Here is a 13597-nt window from a genome sequence, read left to right as displayed (position 1 = left end):
TGCACTGGAGGTGGCACTAAAGAGAGTTTCATCCTTGCTTTGACTATGCTGTGTCCTCCATCCCTATGAATTAGCTGGTTCTTTTTCTTTTCTCATGTTAAAGTATAATTTTCTAGAAAAGTCATGAACATTACAGATGAGATGAAAGTACAATTATGCACATAATGCACACAGACTGATATTGGGGGGTCGTTTTCTTCGTAAAGGCTTCGTTAATTTCTCCTCTCCAGTGTGCTCTGCTTCAAGTTCTTCTGTCCTGCTGCCTACTTCCACTCCACCGTTGAAAGAACTAAAAAAAAAATCTGAATAAACTGCTGATAAAAAAAAAAAGTGCTAGACAAGAAGTGGCAAAGATGGAGAAAAGTTCAGAGATCACACAAGACGGAGAAGGAAACTCAATGGAGAGAATCTGAAAATAAAATAGTCATTCAGCTTTATGTTTCTACTTTGAGTTAGTATTAAAACTGAGTATATACAAATATGATATTTGTTATAGTGAAAGTATTTTGGCTGGTCATGGTGGCTCAGGCTTGTAATCCTAACACTTTGGGAGGCCGAGGCAGGAGTATCACATGAGCCCTACAGTTCAAGACCAGCCTGGGCAACATAGGGAAACCTTGTTTCTACAAAAAAAAAAAAAAAAAAAAAAAAAAAAATTAGCCAAGCATGATGGTGGCCCCAGCTAATTGGGAGGCTGAGGTGGAAAGATCGCTTGAGCCCGGAAGGTCAGGCCTGCAGTGAGCCATGATCATACCACTGCACTCCAGCCTGGGTGACAAAGCAAGACTCTGTCGCAAAAAGAAAAAAAAATATATATTTTGAACACAAATTTTACTACAAAAACATTTAAGCCATAATAAGCATCAGTCCTAAATTGAGAAGCAGATATTACTGCAAACACTGTACTGCTTTTCACTCCTTTTGAACACTACAGACTTCTTAACTATGTTCTAACACATTTGAGTAGGAAGGCACTAAGTAAAGCCCCAGCAACTAGTACTTACTCAACCACCTTAAAAGCATGATCAAGCCGGGCGCAGTGGCTCATGTCTGTAATCCCAGCACTTTGGGAGGCCAAGGTGGGCAGATCAACTGAGGTCAGGAGTTCGAGACCAGCCTGGCCAACGTGGTAAAAACCCTGTCTCTACTAAAAATACAGAATTATCCGGCATGGTGGCGCATGCCTGTAATCCCAGCTGAGGCAGGAGAATCTCTTGAACCCAGGAGGCGGAGGTTGCAGTGAGCCGAGGCTGCGCCATTGCACTCCAGCCCAGGCAACAAGAGTGAAACTCTGTCTCAAAAATAAAAAAAGCATGATCATGGCATAGAAAAGAAGTCCATTAGCAACTGACATAAATGATTTTTGAAAAATACCCATTAAGTTGCTTTTAGCTCATAACAATCTAACAACTGAAAGGTGTCTGACAACTGAATAGTGGAGTGTAAAAACTACTAGAAGTATCATTAATGGATTCACAAAATAAAAAAATGTAAAGTGTGACATCAATAGTATAAAATGTGGACGGGGAGTAAAAACTCTGTAGATTTTGTAAGCAACTGAAGTTAAGTTGTTATAAGAAATATATAGTCAAATTCATAATGCTCTAAAACTGCAGTAGGGTTTGTAAATCATTTCTAACTCTAGGATAAAAGTTGAAAGACAGAAGAATTAAAAATAACTACAGCAGGCCAGGTACAGTGGCACACGTCTCTAATCCCAGCTGCTCCGGAGGTTGAGGAGAGGGGATTGCTGAAGGCCAGGAGTTCAAGTCTACCCTGGGCAACACAGAAGACCTCATCTCTAAAACAATAATAACTATAGCTAAAATAATTCGTTAATAGATATACAAAATAAAAAGACGTGAAGTGTGACGTTAAATAGAATAACATTCTGAATTAAAACTAACCCCAATTATCAATCTTAAAAACCGACAAAATAACAAACACTGTATCAATGAAATTATACTGATTGTTTAAACATTTAATGACAAAATATGTAATTTTAGAAATTTTTAAAAAATTATTTAATGGAATATTTCTCTTATATACAAAGTACCAGAAGTGAACATTCAATCTCTTTGACTTAAATTTGTCATTTAAAAAAATAACACTTTTCACCAGGTTTGGTGGCTCACACTTGTAATCCCAGCACTTCAGGAGGCTGAGGCAGGTGGATCGTTTGAGCCCAGGAGCTTGAAACCAGCCTGGGCAACATGGCAAAACCTTGCCTATACAAGAAATACAAAAATTAGCCAGTCATGGTGGCGCATGCCTGTAGTCCTAGCTAATTAGGAGAGTGAAGTGGGAGGATCACCAGATGCCAGGGAAGTCGAGGATGAAGTAAGCCAAGATCGTGCCACTGCATTCCAGCCTGAGAAACAGGGTGAGATGCTGTCTGAAAAAAAATAAATCACTTTTTTTCTTTCATTTCATTTGGAAATTGCTAAGGAAAGGGATTTTAGATATTCTCCCCACATACAAAAAAAAATCTGAGTTAATTAGCCTGATTTAATCATTCCACAATATTTATATCACATACACATACATATAATTTTTATCAATTAAAAATAAATAAAATTTAAAAACACAAGTATTACTTTTACATAAATACAGTGTTTGTTTGTTTGTTTGCTTTAGAGACAGGGTCTCACTCTGGACTCCAGAGTCCCAGGGATCCTCCTGCATCAACGTTCCCAGTAGCTAGGACTACAGGTGGCACCACCACACCCAGCCAATTTTTTTTTTTTTTTTGGTAGAGACAAAGGTCTTGCAATGTTACCTAAGCTGGTCTTGATTTCCTGGTGCCACACAAACCTCCCACCCTGGCCTCCCGTTTAAAATATTTTTGATGCTATTCATTCAAGGGCCTTTGAAATAAAGAACACTACAATTTTCATTTTCTTCATTTTTTAAAAAATATTTTTAGTGCTATTCATTCAAGGGCCTCTGAAACAGAGAACAACATTACAGTTTTCATTTTCTGATATAATTCAGGCTTTTTTTTTTTGAGACAGGGTTTTGCTCTTCGCCCAGGCTGGAGTGCAGTGGTAGGGCTTACTGCAACCTCCATCTCCCAGGTTCAAGTGATTCTCCTGCCTCAGCCTCCCAAGTAGCTGGAATTATAGGCATGCGTCACCATATCCATGTATTTTTTTGTATTTTAGTAGAGGCGGGATTTCACCACATTGGCCAGGCTGGTCTCAAACTCCTGGCCTCAAGTGATCCACCTGCTTCAGCTTCCCAAAGTGCTGGGATTACAGGAATGAGCCACCATGCCCGGCCTCAGACTTTTTTTTTTTTAAAGTCTCAGCATTCCTGTTGAAATGGCCCTAATCTGAGACATCTCATTTGGATTTAATATTTTACAACATTCTGCTTTAGTATGAAACGGGAATCTATCTAGTTTAGCATATGTCAACCATCTTATTTTATGAGACAGCATGGAAATTTTTTTGTCTTTCAATAAAGCATTTATCCTTATATATATCAATTATATGTATTATATGATGTAACTATATATAACACATACATTTTTAATTTATATACAGATCCGTACACTAGGTTTTCTATATATATAACCTATATATAATTATGTTAATATTTATATAATTATAAATTAACATTTACATAATATAATTTTCATATATAGATATGTATTTTTTACAGAGGATATATAAATATATATCTCTCCCATATAAAAATTACATATGTAAACATATATATGTAATTTTAAATTTATATATATATATATATATATAAAACCTAATATACAGGTCTGTTTTTCCCAGTTAAAAATTTAAAACTTTACAAAAACATACACGGTAAAACATTTAAGGTGTGCTTAAAAAGTCATGTGACTAACATTTCTGATGACATGGCTTGGCACCTCACCTACAGAAAGTACCCTCATTCCCTTAAACCAACCTTATCTCTTATCTCAATATTCTCTCTCTCAAGACAGTGACAAAACTTTAAAAAATACATCCACACAATCAGTGGGATAATGAATAGTTCCTAATTTCCACACTTTAAAAACATGCCTGGCCTTTTCCCCTTACATTTCTATGTAAATACCGAAATTCTGACCTCCTGTTTCTTTTCTTTGGCTGTCTACTAGTAAAAACTAGAGAATGGGAATCTTAAACAATGAAATTCTTTTCTGACTAGGTCTAGCCATGGTAATGGCTAAAAAACTAAAATGCTTGAATGGAGCCAAGCATGACAAAATACTTTGTCATCAGCTCTGGCAACTACTATTGTATTAACTAAGTAAAATTTAGAATGATGGGATTGTTAGGCCTTGAAAAATCCAAAGCTATAGCCTGTTCCCAAACTGAACAGGGTGTTCTCTGTAGGATCTTTTTTCTTTTCCTTTCTTTTTTCTCTCTCTGCTTAACGGTTCTTACAAATTAAAGTTTCCAGTTTGATTTGAGAAACACTCCCCCACATACACTGTCTGGTCTTGTGCCATTCAAATGGCACAAAAATTATTTTTAAATCCTTTTGCAATGGCCACAGAGGTAAGCTGGAAGGGGGATGATATGCTCACAGGAATGACCTTTCAGACAGGCCAAAGGCTTGACACTTGCATTCAGGGTCCGGTACTAAAAACTGGGGAGTAACAAAGCAATGGCTTGATGTACCTATCCTCAGTCACTTTTTAGGGGTTGGAGGAAGAGATACAAGATTGTGTCAAAAAAATATTAAGTCTTAATGGTCTCCTCATCAATATTGTAGGACTATAAGGTAAAGAGAAAAACAAATTTTAGAGAAACAGAACTATAGAAAGTTTAATTCATCTCCAAGAAATATACTATGGCTAATACCTTTAAACAGTATTTTCAGGAAAGTCTGCATAAAACACAACAGGACTGATACATTATACTTTTTCAACCTGGCATTTGATCGGAAATAAAAATCTCAGTGATTGTCACTTTAAATCAGATATTATAAATTAATATTATAATTCTAACTCCGAAGACTGATAAAGCAAAACAGTGTTATTCTAATTTTATGAGACTGATGAAGATGAGATTTTCAATAACTTGTATTCCAATAAACCAACTTTATTAAATACAAGAATGTATTTGGCTGAATGCATTTAGCTAAGGTCTTATATTACATGCTGTTTTGAATAACCAAGATCAACTTATCAAGGCTTATCGGAGTGGGAAAAGAATCTGACTCCAATTTCTGGTACAATGCCAGATCAAAAGACAAAACTGTATTTAGCAGAAAACCATCCACTGAAGCATACCTTCCTTTCCTAAAGAACATTAGATTTTAAGGGACATAAAATAATGTCCCTTGCCCCCACAAATCTAACCCATTAAATGTTATTGCTTATTGCTTTCCTTTCTTCCAGAAATCCATCTCATATATACATACATATATATTTGAAAGGGTACCTATTGCAATTGTCAGGTCTCTTCTGAGGGCAAATCCCACTAATCTCTGAGATTCTTTTGACATTATGACAGGAAATCCATTGTAGCTGGTTTCATTAATCATGTTTTCTATATCATCCACTGTCATATTGTCCTGTGTCAGGACAGCTAAGGGAGGATCGTTCCTTCGAGGTCTCATAACGTCAGCAGCCAGGGTGGTATGAGTGAATTCTTCTTTTGCATCCAAGAAAGGGTATCCATTTAATCGGATGTGTGCTTCATAAATGCCTTCCCTGCCAAAGGCATCTCCAACCCATTTACTGGTCATGACTGCAGCCATAAGGGGAACAATATATTCCAAGCCTCCAGTAAGCTCAAAAACAATAACCACCAGGGAGACCGTCATTCTTGTCACACCACCTGAAAAAAGTAAGCACCCACTGGTCAGGAAGGACAGGATCCTCATCATTACATTTTATTAGAATTTTTGCACTAGGCAGTTAAAACTAAATGGCAAATAGAACTCAGTCAGGGAAAAGCATTATCATCTAAAACTGCTCCTCTTTTAGGACAATAATCACTACTTTTAATAAGCTCTAGAGAAACACCAATTTTCTTTGTTTATAACAGAGAAGACTATTAAAATAACATTTTAAAAACCTGTTTATTTCATATTTAAAAAAATCAAAGCTTACCAACTAAAACAATTTTGCCATTTTGGTTTAGCGCTGTAGCAAAGACATAATTTCACCCTTATAAAAGCTTATTCTAATTATTAAGGAATTTAGTAAAGCACATCATGCTTATCTTTGCTATAATTTACAAATTAAACTCATATGGGTAGAATATTAATATAATAAATTTCTCCTCTAAATTTTTTTCAAAAAGAGTAAAATATTTTGATGCCTTTGATTTACACTAACGATGCAAGTAATACCCACTCACAGAAAACTATTTGGGCCAGGCACAGTGGCTCATGCCTGTAATCTCAGCACTTTGGGAGGCCAAGGCAGGAAGATCACTTAAGTCCAGGAGTTTGAGACCAGCCTGGGCAATACAGTGAGACCCTGTTTCTACAAAAATAAAAACTAAAAAAAGTAGTCAGGCATGGTGGTGTATGTCTGTGGTCCCAGCTACTTGGGAGGCTGAGGTGGGAGGCTCGTTTGGGCGGGGGGTTGAGGCTGCAGTGAGCTCTGCCTATGGCGTTCACACTGCCTGTGGTCCCTTTCTCAGTATTCTCACTGTTATCAACCCAGTCCAAGCCCTCATGACTTTATTCCTTTTTTACTTTGTATTTTTTAAGATTTGGGGTCTCACTCAGTTGCCCAGGCTGGTCTCAAACTCCTGGGCTCCCATGATCCTCCCACCTCAGCCTCTCCAGTAGCTGGCATTACATGCATGTGCCATTGTGCCTGGCTATTCCTTAATTATAATACCATTTTATCTTACCTCCATGACTCCAGGCCCCATTACCACTGTATAAGCCATGTTCCCTGGTTAATCTTTCCTAAGTACTACTTTTACTGTGTTGCTCTTTTGCTCGAAAACCTACCAGGGCTTGTCAGTTCATACTGTATTAAGCTCAAGCTCTTCCTTTTGTTTTTTACCTAAAAATAGCAAGGAGACAGATCCTACCATATATTACATACTCTACCCTATACCAGGCATGTCCTAATCAGTTTACAAAGACTTGTTTTTCAAACTAGGCACTTATTTTACCAGGCACTATTATAACAGCTTTACATGCATTTTATCTCATATAATCCTCAAAACAATCCTAGCAGATCACCAGCTGTTATTCCTTTTTACATACAGAAAATTAAAACTTCAAGAAGGAACTTTCTCAAAGTCATCAAACTAAAAATGGCAAAGCTAGGAATGCCATAAATCTGACCAACTTCAAATATAGAATCATCCTGACATTAATCAGGTTTCTTGTCATTTCATAATCTGTTCCTTCTCACTAATCCAACTTTATTTCCCAAAAGTACCCAAAATGTACTCTCTAGAGTCAATTTCTTCAAAGCCTCATGAATACAAAATTTATTCCCATCCTCGTTCCTTTGTCTTCACATTATAGTCTTCAACAAAGTCACCTTTTCCTTAAATTCTGCTAATCTTTTAAATAAAGCTCATGTTCTACTCTTCCTGAAGTATTTCAGCTCTTTCTTCCCCTATATTCCTACCATACTTAGACTCTTTTAACCTTGTATATATTCGTTAATATTCCTCACTATTGTATTCTCAGTGTTCGTCTTGTCTCCTCAACTTGATTAGAGTTGAGATTGGGTCCATGTTCTTTTTGTATTATTCACTGTATCTAGCACAATGCTAAAAAGAAAGTGGACATTTAATAAACACTTGCTACTTCGGTGAAAATGATTCTGTCCTTTCCTTTTAATTGATATTACATTTTTAAAGATCAATAATCACATAATTTTTATTCACTAAACAAAACTGGTCAAAATGGCAACCATTAATATTATAACCAGAGTTTAGCTAACATTTTAAATATGAAAAGCAATAACCATTTTTTCCTGCCCCAACAGACATTAAATAGACTCAAGTATTTAATGTAGGTATTTTGCTTTTCTTCTCATTAAAATGAATAGTTACCTTTTCTCATTTTGTTATAAATACACCTTAGATGATGGAGCATGGGTAAATACATCTTTTACTAAGGCTAACAATAAATCATTTCAGAACCAAAGTAAAGCTACTCTGAAACTTTGTTGCAATGCTAATCTTAGGTATCATGCTATAGTTGTTGTAAGTAAGCCAAGATCCTTAACAATGAAAGAATCAAAGACCTCTTTGGTCAGGATCCAAATTAAGCTTATGTTGTACTTAGATGGCTTCTGCCATAGTGTATTAAGTTATATTACAATATGCTAATGCCATTAAATTCTTGTATTAACAAATGTCGTAAGACAGAAAACCCGTACTGTATAATACCCTAATAGTACTACTGTTTCTTATCTGTTAAAACATTTCCTCCCGGCACCCTCCTTTACTCAACCAATCCGCCCACCAATTAAGCAAGAATGTGTCCCACTTTCTCTTGGCTCTCTCAGACTTGCAAACAACCACACACAGGCAGACACAGCCATATTACCTAAGCATGCAGCAGCACCAACCATGGCATAAAGGCCAGGTGTAATGCAATCGGCCCCGACCTCACACCACTCCTTAAAGATAAACCAGTCATGGTGATAGTAGGCAAGCTGCTCCACCGCAATCCCCACAATCCTTCCTGCGATCGCTCCAATAGCCATGCTGGGGATGAACAAGCCTGACGGAACCTATAACAACAACAGAACTCTTTATGGGGCAGAGATCCTCTACTCACATGCTTGAAACTTACATTCTATGCATTTATTTCTAACACTTTTGATTCTTTTCACATTGTATTAATATAGCAAAATCCTAGTACAAATAAAACTAAAGCAAAAATCTTGTACCTTAACAATCCCATGAATTCAGTTACAAAACAAATCACATTCTCTAGGCCAAAGAGAAAAAAATTCAAGGGTTATTTCCTTTAGCTCAAGGTAGCTCAAGGGTGCCCTAATGTCAGTTCCTAACAAAATTTTCATTAGTCCATGGTGAAATGAAAAAAAAAAAAAAAAGGACAATATGCTAGATACAATATATACTACTTGGGTGACAGTTGCAATAAAATCTTAGAATTCACCATTATAGAATTCATCCATGTAACCAAAACCACCTGTAACCCAAAAGCTATTGAAATTAAAAAATACATATTTTTAAAAATACAATATGAAGTATTTTTCATAAAACTCAACTGATTCAGTTTTAAGCACTGTCTTTTACTTCAAGATTATGTGATTATGTCCTCCTATATATTTACAAATGATGGAAATAGTAGATGCTATTCATCTTAAGTGGTACAATGTTAAGTGGACAAACTTATCAGAGTTGCCCAATATTTTAACTGATATACAGACATATCTTGTTTTATTATGCTTTGTGTTACTGTGCTTCACACATGTTGCGGTTTTCACAATTTGAGGTTTATGACATCCCTGCATCAAGCTAGTCCATCAGCACTACTTTTCCAACAGCATGTGCTCTCTCTGTATCATATTTTGCTAATTCTCTCAATACTTCGAAAATTTTCACTATGATTATATGTTACAGTGTTCTGTGATTAATGATCTTTGATGTTCCTGTTAGAATTGTTTTACTGCACCATTAACCATGCCCATAGAAGAAAGTGAACTTAATAAGTGTTGTACGTGGTCTGACTGCTCCACTAACTGGCTGTTCCCCATCTCTCTCCCTCTCCTCAGGCTTCCCTATTCCCTGAGACCCAATGATACTGAAATTAGTACAACTAAGAACCCTACAATTGTCTCTAAGTGTTCAACTGAAAGCAGAAGTCATGTTTCTTGGCTGGGCGTGATCCTGCCGACTCAGCCTCGTGAGTAGCTGGGACTACAGGCATGCACCACCACACCTGGCTATTTTTTTTTGTAGAGATGGGTCTTACTGTGTTGCCCAGGCTAGTCTCTAACTCCTGACCTCAAGTGATCCTTCTGCCTTGGCCTCCCAAAGCATGGAGATTACAGGCGTGAACCACAGTACCTGGCCGTTTTTAGCTGTTGATATAAAGTGAGAGACGTGACTTTTTTTTTGAGAGTAATCAAAGACTTTTTTTTTTTTTAAGTAACCCTTAAATTACGCCAATCTACTCTCTCTGTGCTCTAGAAATGGACCAACAAAGCCTGGATAACAGCGTTATCTGTTTACAGCATGGTTTACTATTTTAAGCCCACTGTTGAGACCTACTGCTCAGACAAAAAGATTCCTTTTAAAATATTACTCATCACTAATAACGCACCTGGTCTTCCAAGAGCTCTGATGGAGATGTACAAGGAGATTCATGTTGTTTTAAAGACTAATTTTGACTTTTAAGTTTTACTGAAGAAATGCATTTCCTATGGCTACAGCTACCATAGATAGTACTTTTGTTACAGCAGGTAGCTAGTCAGGCATGAGCAGGGCAGGACAGGGATCCTCCCAACTCCACCACGAATGTCAGGCAACCATCAGGTGATGATGGTCAGATAGCTCTCACGCTATCTCTCTAAAATAATAATTGGTTGCAGCCTGCGTCAGGGAAAGGCCATCTTCCAATAGACAGAAACACCTGAAACTAGCGATCAGCAGCTTTCCGATAAGATCCCAGGAGTTGGGTGAGTGGGCTCAGGCACGCACATTTAGAGGCAAAATTGCAGAGTTTAACTGAAATATGACCTCCTAGGGACATTCGGCTGGTAAGTGACGAACACCTCAGGTAAACATGCATACAACTCCAGTAAATACACTGCGCACACTCCCCTCCCAAGTGCTAGCAGGCCACTGTGCATGTGGGCAACTCACTCCAAAAGAAGAATCAATGGAACAGGGATGCAAGATGCTGGAAGTATGCCAACATATAAAACCCTAAGTCCAAGGTCAAATGGGGCACTTGTCTTCCAAGATGCCCGCTTGGCCCTCTTTCAAATGTATTTTAATTTCTTTTCATTTCCACTCTAAAGCTTTTTAATAATAAACTTTCACTCCTACTCTAAAACTTGCCTCAGTCTCTTTTTCTGCCTTACGTCCCTCAGTAGAATTCCTTCCTCTAAGAAGGCAAGAGTTGAGGTTGCTGAAGATCTGTATGGTTCGCCCCTGGTAACTTGGAAACCCATCACTGATAACAACTTCTCTGATGCATCCGGGCAAAGTAAATTGAAACGTTCAAAAAGTATTCACCATTCTAGATGCCATCCAGAACATTCATGTTTCATGGGAGGAGGTCAAAATATCAATATTAACGGGAGATTGGAAGAAGTTGATTCCAACTCTCATGAATGACTCTGAGGGGTTCAAGACTTCAGTTGAAGAAGTAACTACAGAGTTGTGGAAATAGCAAGAGAACTAGAATGATAAGTGTAGCCTAAAGATGTGACTGAATTGCTAGAATCTCATTAAAAAAAACTTGAATGTGTAAGGAGTTACTTCTTATGGATGAGCAAAGAAAGTGGTTTCTTGAGGTAGAATCCACTCCTGGTAAAGATGTTGTGAACATTGTTAAAAGGACAAAGATTTTGAATTTTCCTTAAACTTAGTTGATAAAGCAGTAGCAGGGTTTGAGAAGATGACTCTAATTTTGAAAAGAAGGTCTACTGTAGGTAAAATGTTATCAAACAGCATCACATACTACAGAGAAATCTTTCAAAAAGGAAGTGTCAATCAATGCGGCAAGTTTCACTGTTATCTTAAGAATTGCTACAGCCAGTCCTACCTCTAGCAACCACCAATATCAAGGCAAGACCCTACAGAAGCAAAACTGATTACGACTCACTGAAGACTCAGATTACTATTAGCATTTTTTAGCAATCAAGTATTTTTAAATTAAAGTATTACTTTTTTAAAAGACATAATGCTATTGTACACGTAACAGACTACAGCATAGTGTAAACAGAACTTTTATATGCACTAAGAAACTAAGACTTTTATGTGACTCGCTTTATTATGATATTCACTTTATTGTGGTGCTCTGAACTGAACCTATATCTCTCAGGTAAGTCTATTTATATGAATCAATTAAAAAGAGAAAAATATTTATTAAAATCAATGAGGATAATAAATAGGGATAAGACACACCATAAGCAAGATCATTTAAAGACTACTGAAAGAGGCCAGGTTCAGTGGCTCATGCCTATAATCCTAGCACTTTGGGAGGCCAAGGCCTCCCAAAGGATCACCTGAGGTCAGGAGTTCCAGACCAGCCTAGCCAACATGGAGAAACCACATCTCTACTAAATATACAAAAATTGGTCGGGTGTGATGGTGCATACCTGTAATCTCAGCTACTTGGGATGCTGAGGCAGGAGAATCACTTGAACCTGGGAGGTGGAGGTTGCAGTGAGCCAAGACTGCAACACTGCTCTCTAGTCTGGGTGAAAAGGTGAGATCCTGTCTCAAAAAAAAAAAAAACACAAAAAAAAAAACAAAAAAAACCAACCAACCAACCAACCAACCAACTACTGAAAGAGTAATAAACTCCTCTGAATATGAAATGAGCCAAACACAAAATGATGGCATGTTTGAGTCTATTAGGATCATTAAAAGGATAAACAATAGAAAAAATCAAAGTGTGTTTTACACTCTCTTGCCAGGTATGATCCTTCAGCAGAGCTGAGTCAAAGGTGGGACTTAACAGAGGCCTGCCAATTGCCTCCAGCTTCTTGTAGTTCAACTGACTGTGAGAAAATTGGGATTTACCCAACACTTACTTATTGTAGAAAAAAGAGCTTTAACAGCTCTTTTAACTTGATTCCCTAAGAAAAAAGGCAAAACTTTAAGGCTTTTCTATTATTATTATTATTTTTTTTCTTCTTATTATTATTTTTTGAGACAGTGTCTTGCCCTGTCACCTGGGCTGGAGTGCAGTGGCGTGATCTTGGCTCACTGCAACCTCCGCTTCCTGGGTTGAAGTGATTCTCCTGCCTCAGCCTCCCAAGTAGCTGGGATTACAGGCACCTGCCACCACGCCTGGCTAATTTTTGTATTTTTAGTAAAGATGGGGTTTCACCACGTTAGCCAGGATGGTCTTGATCTTCTGACATCGTGATCTGCCTGCCTCGGCCTCCCAAAGTGCAGGGATTACAGGTGTGAGCCACTGCGCCTGGCCAGGCTTTTCTATTATTTAACTCTTGATACTCAGTGGACTTAGGACAATAGAAAAGAGACCTTATTTCAAAAACTAATACCACTCTAATTTTGTAGAAACAAAGCTGTTATTCCACATTAATTTACATCTATAAAAGCGCATTATCACTAGCAAATACTATTACATGAAGTACAGGGGTAGTAATTTAAAGAACAAGAATAAGCTGATATGTGCTTCCCCATATATATCACTGATAGTCACAGAAGAAATTATATTTACTGATAGACCATTAATCAACACATTTTGTTATTTTATAAATCCAAAAGAAGCAATGTCTCAGGGCATAAGGCCCAGCTGCCTTAATTTCTTGATGGAAAAAGGCATGTATTTACAGATCTAGTAATTTAACTGAGTCTGCGGTGTCCTTTCAAGCTAACACCCTATACTGGTATGAGGCAGAATAATGGCTCCTCAAAGATGTCCATAGCTTAATTTCCAGAACCTGTGATTACATTAAGTTGCATGG

General features: G+C 37.4%; 1 protein-coding gene across 4 annotated transcripts in view; it reads right to left on the bottom strand.

Annotated features, from left to right (window-relative positions):
* The window catches only part of CLCN3 (chloride voltage-gated channel 3), a 101826-nt gene that overhangs the window by 10480 nt on the left and 77749 nt on the right, over positions 1 to 13597 (bottom strand). For all 4 annotated transcript variants that reach the window (XM_003257961.4, XM_003257958.4, XM_030816322.1 and 1 more), the window contains 2 exons: positions 8503 to 8689; positions 5409 to 5807 (listed from right to left, as the gene is read on the bottom strand). In XM_003257961.4, coding sequence (XP_003258009.1) covers positions 5409 to 5807; positions 8503 to 8689 — 586 coding nt within the window. The remainder of the gene's footprint in view (positions 1 to 5408; positions 5808 to 8502; positions 8690 to 13597) is intronic.

Source organism: Nomascus leucogenys, chromosome 7b, assembly GCF_006542625.1.
Source record: "Nomascus leucogenys isolate Asia chromosome 7b, Asia_NLE_v1, whole genome shotgun sequence".
Classification (NCBI taxonomy): domain Eukaryota; kingdom Metazoa; phylum Chordata; class Mammalia; order Primates; family Hylobatidae; genus Nomascus; species Nomascus leucogenys.
Note: the sequence above shows the minus strand (reverse complement) of the source record. Positions and strands in the feature narration are given on the sequence as shown.